We start from the raw sequence: 5,077 nt of genomic DNA, 5'->3' as shown, positions 1-5,077 counted from the left end.
CATGATTTATTGAAATTTCTTTTGCTCTTGTATGGTTTAAGAAACTCTCTTTCAATCTCCAAACCTGTTACTGGGAATGTCTAAAATGTTTAAGATCATTGTTACATTTGGGAAAATGTTGATCAACTTTCCTTCATGAAAGAACCGTAGGATTACAGGTCATCTCCTCACATCACTCGAGTCCTTGAAGGCTTTGGAAAAGGACGCAAGCATGTGAGGGACCCTGAAGAGGGAGCTTCCTGAGCTCTAAGGCAGCAAATGTGCTTCTGTGCTGAGGTCTAGCCTTTGGAGTCCCCGCGGAATGTTGTTTAATGGGTAAAGAGTTTCAGTTTTACATGAAGACAGAGCCCTGGAGATCTGTCACACAACAAGGTGAGTATTTTTAATTCTACCAAACTGTGTACTTAACAATGCTAAATTTCTTAACTGGTAGAATATGGTAAAACAGTTAAAAGTGATACATTTTATGTTATATATAATTTGCCATTTTTAAATATGTCAAAAAAACACACATTTTCCTTTAGCCTGAAGAACTTACTTTAGTGTTTGTATCTAATAATCTACTGGAATTCAAGGATGTTTGCTTCTTTTATCTTGAAATATTATTTCAATCTATTTTTAATCATATATTGTCTCGGGTGTGAAATCTGGGTGATGAGTTTTTAAAACTCCATTAAAGACATCACTCCATCATCTTCTAACTTAGTTTCTTGTGCAATGTCATCTTTTTTTATTGTTCTTTCTCCATGGAAGTGAACTATTTGTAATCTTCAAAATATTTGGCTGCTTTAAAAATTTCTGTATTGCCTTTTCACAAAAATTCGTGCTATTAGGTGGACTAGGGGAAAGGGGTGACAGTGAGGTTTTCACACCTGGAGCTGCCTGCTTCCTCTGCCCTCCAGGAAAGGGGCACAGGAAGTCGTGCATGACCTCTAGCTCTATACCTTCTCCTACCCCTGGGATTCTGAGACTGACCACAGTCAGTCTCACATTAAACTAATGGTTCTGGGCCAAACTTGTAATGCATGTGAGCTACAAATTCAGTCCTCTCCTCTATCATGGACTCCAGACAAAAATGTACAAAACAGAATCCAAGTCATTTTAACTCCTTAACCACCAAATGCCCCCTGACGACTAGACTCACTCAGGTGGTTAGAGAAGGGGAACCAGGAGGTACTTGCTTCCCACAGAGAGGAAGGGTCTCCTGTGAGATATATTCTGGACCATAAAAACGCTGTGATTGCACCTTGTCCAGCAGAGGGACTTGACCTTGGGTTTCCAACCAGGCTTTGGGTGAGCCAGACCTTTGCTAAGAAGGTGAATTAGAGAGACACTCTTTAGCCTGTGGGGTTTTGTTGGTGCATCAGTGCATTAATCTCTTAGGAACTCCCAAATCACATACCTACAAGGCAAGGCAGGTATGGTAAATGCTTGACATAAAGAAAATGACGGGGAAGAGAGGTGATGAACAGCTCCAAAAGTGTATACATCGAAAATTATTAGTAGTAATTTCATGTCATGTGAATTTCATCTCAGCAAAATGTTGTACTATTTGTTTAGAAAACACACACACACACACACACACACACACACANAGTATAATAGTATCTTGCTATGGTTTTAATGTGCACTTTCCTGGTTGCGAATGCTGCGGAGCCGCTTTGTATATCTTTACTGGCTCATCGTATGCTGTCCTTTATGAGGCAGGCGCCTGCTCAAGTGATTTTCTCTGTTTTCTCTTTCTTATGTGTTTATAGAAATTCTTCTTGTCTTCTGGAGACTGACACTTTGATGCTTATTGTGTTGGAAACATCTTCTCATATTTGAAGGCTGATGATTGAGCCCTGCTTTGGTGTTTTATGAAGAATCTTCATTTGTAACATAGGCCGTATTTTCAAAGTTTCTCTTTATAAATAGTGCTATTAATGTCTTGTTCAGGAAACATTCCCTATCTTAAGTTCATGGAACTATCCTGTGATATCATCTTCTAATAGCTCTGTTGTTTCATCTCACGGAAAGCAATAGGTCTTCAATCCAGCCGCCCTTAATTTTAGTGTATCCTGTGTGCTAGGGATGCAATTTCGGGTCCCTTGTGGCCCACACATATTATTGAAATGTCTATCTTTTTGTCACTTTGAATCACCTCCTCTGTGGTGCATGATGTTTCCTGTTTTGAGGTCTACAGTATTTCTGGGCGCCCCTATTCTGTACCTGTGGCCTATCCCTGTGACAGTACAACACTGTCTTATTCTCTGTAACGTTGTAATACATCTTCATATCTTACAGAGCCCATCCTCACAGTGTTCTTCATGATTGCCGTGGCTTTCCTTGGAAATTTCCACTTCAATATAAATTCTATAATAATTGAGTTCCACAAAAGTCATTTGGGAGATTGGGTGACATATTGCTTTTTCTGCAGATTAATTAGGATAGAATTAACATTTATCTAATACTGTTTTCAAACCCATTAACATGCACATTTTTCAATTTATTTGCATCTTTAATGTCCTTCAATACAGATTTGTAATTCCCTTTATTGAGCAAGCGCACATTATACTTATGTCATGTACATCTCTAAAGAATGACACATGTTGCAGTTATATCCAAATTTTTTATGCTATTGTCAATGGCATCTTTTATAACGTCCAATTTTTGTTTCTTATTATGATATAGAAATGTATTTGATTTTTGTAATTTGATTTTGTCTCTTGAAATCTCGCCAACTCTCTTATTAAGCCTCCAAATATATCCGTATATACTTTTGGATTTTTTAATATATATAATCATTTATGAAGACAGACCATTTTATTATTTCTTCAATATTCGTATCTTTTACTTATTGTTGTTGTCTTTCTAGACTAGGACCTGATCCTACTGAGTTAGGTATGCTGTTTGCTGAAGACACCCTTTCCCTTGTTAGGGAAATTCTCCTTTCTTCCTACTTAGCTGTGGGTTTTATGAGGAACACATTTGAAATCATCCAATATTCGTGGTTTTCAAATTTTGAGATTTAATCAGTGAAGGGCCAATCATGACAATAGAAGCGACACCATGTATTTCAGCAGTGGGAATGTAATACAAGGGGTTTGTTATGCAGATGTTGAAACACTAATGGAACACAAAGGGAACTCTGCCAGGAGGCCTTGCATCACTCTAGTCTAAGTGCCCAGCTTGAGGTTTGGTTTTTTTGGGGTTGTTTTTTTCTTTTTTAGTTTTCTTATGTATATATTTTATTGAGATATGATTGACATGTCACAGTATGTTACTGTCAGGTGTCCATTATAATGATTTGATATATGTATACATTGTGAGGTGTCACCACAATATGTCAAATTAACTTCCATCACCACAATATATTGACTCATTTTTTCTTGCAATCAGAATTTTTAACAATTTTCTCTCTTAGCAATTTTCAAATATACAAAAAGTATTATTAAGTATATTATTAAATTAATAGTATTATTANCTTCCCCCACCCAGGTGAAGGTCAGAGGTCTTCCCCCTTCGCAGGACCCTGGCAGGCTGCAGGTCAGGCGTGTGGGGCGGCCGGACTCCAGAGGCTCCAGAATGTGGATGTTGGGTTTCTCTGTCAGGGCTGAGGAGGAGAGAGGCGGTTCCTGGGCCCCAGGGGGTGGGGACCCAGAGTGTGACCCTGAGAGGGACACATGCCCCAGAGCCTGAGCTCACCCCAGGTCCTGTGTCTCTTCCCAACACCCAGCCCTTAGGCCTGGACAGGGAGTATTCCAGTGTCCTGTTCCTGTCCTAAGAAGGGGATCCCCTGTCCAGGGTCCTGTTCTGGCCCCTGCCATACCTGTCACCTGCAAATTCAGCTTCTTATATCTGTAACTATATTTCACATCATCTCCTCTCTCCACTCTGAAGAAGTAGCTTTCTGTGTCGCTCATCCTGGCGTTGCTGATGTTCAGGGAACAGCTGTTGGTCGTCTGGTCCTCAAAGAGGCAGAATCGGCCCGAGGTCTCAGGCCTCGCTGGGGCACGCGGTTTGTTTGTGGCCACAGGATAACCTTGGTATATGTTGTCCCTACTCCAGTACCAGTAGATGTAGAGTTCAGCGCAGGAAGACCATGAACCCCAGGGGTAGGAGAAGGAGCAGGGCACATGGACACACAGACCCTCCTGTACTGTCACGTCTTCCTTCAGTCTGAGCTCGTATCCTGGCTCCTCCTGCAGGGAACCTGAGAGGGCAGTGTCACTGGCCCTCATATGTGGGATCCAAATCACGGTCCTCTGGCGTTCCAAGCCAGTTCTTAACTATCACGCCACTCGGCCGGCTCTCAATCTATTTTTTAATCGTATATTGTCTCGGGTGTGAAATCTGGGTGATGAGTTTTTAAAACTCCTTTAAAGACATCACTCCATCATCTTCTAACTTACAGTTTCTTGTGCAATGTCATCTTTTGTATTATTCTCTCTCCATGGAAGGGAACTATTTGTAATTTTCAAAATATTTGGCTGCTTTAAAAGTTTCTGTATTGCCTTTTCACAAAAATTCGTGCTATTAGGTGGACTAGGGGAAAGGGGTGACAGTGAGGTTTTCACACCTGGAGCTGACTGCTTCATCTGCCCTCCAGGAAAGGGGCACAGGAAGTCATGCATGACCTCTAGCTCTATACCTTCTCCTACCCCTGGGATTCTGAGACTGACCACAGTCATTCTCACATTAAACTAATGGTTCTGGGCCAAACTTGTAATGAATATGAGCAACAAATTCAGTCCTCTCCTCTATCACGGACTCCAGATAAAAATGTACAAAACAGAATCCAAGTCATTTTAACTCCTTAAGGACCACCAAATGCGCCCTGATCACTAGATTCACTCAGGTTGTTAGAGAAGGAGAACCAGGAGGTACTTGCTTCCCACAGAGAGGAAGGGTCTCCTGTGAGATGTATTCCGGACCATAAAAACGCTGATTGCACCTTGTCCAGCAGAGGGACTTGACCTTGGGTTTCCATCCAGGCTTTGGGTGAGCCAGACCTTTGCTGAGAAGCTGAATTAGAGAGACACCCTTTGGCCTGTGGGGTTTTCTTGGTGCATCAGTGCATTAATCTCTTAGGAAC

At 41.3% G+C, this 5,077-nt stretch overlaps 2 protein-coding genes across 2 annotated transcripts in view; one reads left to right on the top strand and one right to left on the bottom strand.

The window, feature by feature from the left end:
- Positions 1-4,223, bottom strand: part of LOC109378169 (sialic acid-binding Ig-like lectin 14) — a 5,820-nt gene extending 1,597 nt beyond the window's left edge. The window contains 2 exon segments of the mRNA XM_019634634.1: positions 3,470-3,595; positions 3,812-4,223. Coding sequence (XP_019490179.1) covers positions 3,470-3,595; positions 3,812-4,223 — 538 coding nt within the window.
- LOC109378166 (sialic acid-binding Ig-like lectin 5) overlaps positions 64-5,077 on the top strand; it is a 21,878-nt gene continuing 16,864 nt past the window's right edge. Inside the window, exon 1 of the mRNA XM_019634631.1 lies at positions 64-276. The gene's annotated coding sequence lies outside the window, so the exon portion shown is untranslated. The remainder of the gene's footprint in view (positions 277-5,077) is intronic.

This window comes from Hipposideros armiger, unplaced genomic scaffold (genome assembly GCF_001890085.2).
Source record: "Hipposideros armiger isolate ML-2016 unplaced genomic scaffold, ASM189008v1 scaffold_1781, whole genome shotgun sequence".
In the NCBI taxonomy this organism is placed as follows: Eukaryota; Metazoa; Chordata; class Mammalia; order Chiroptera; family Hipposideridae; genus Hipposideros; species Hipposideros armiger.
The sequence above is the reverse complement of the archived record's forward strand: the minus strand, read 5'-3'. Positions and strand labels throughout refer to the sequence as shown.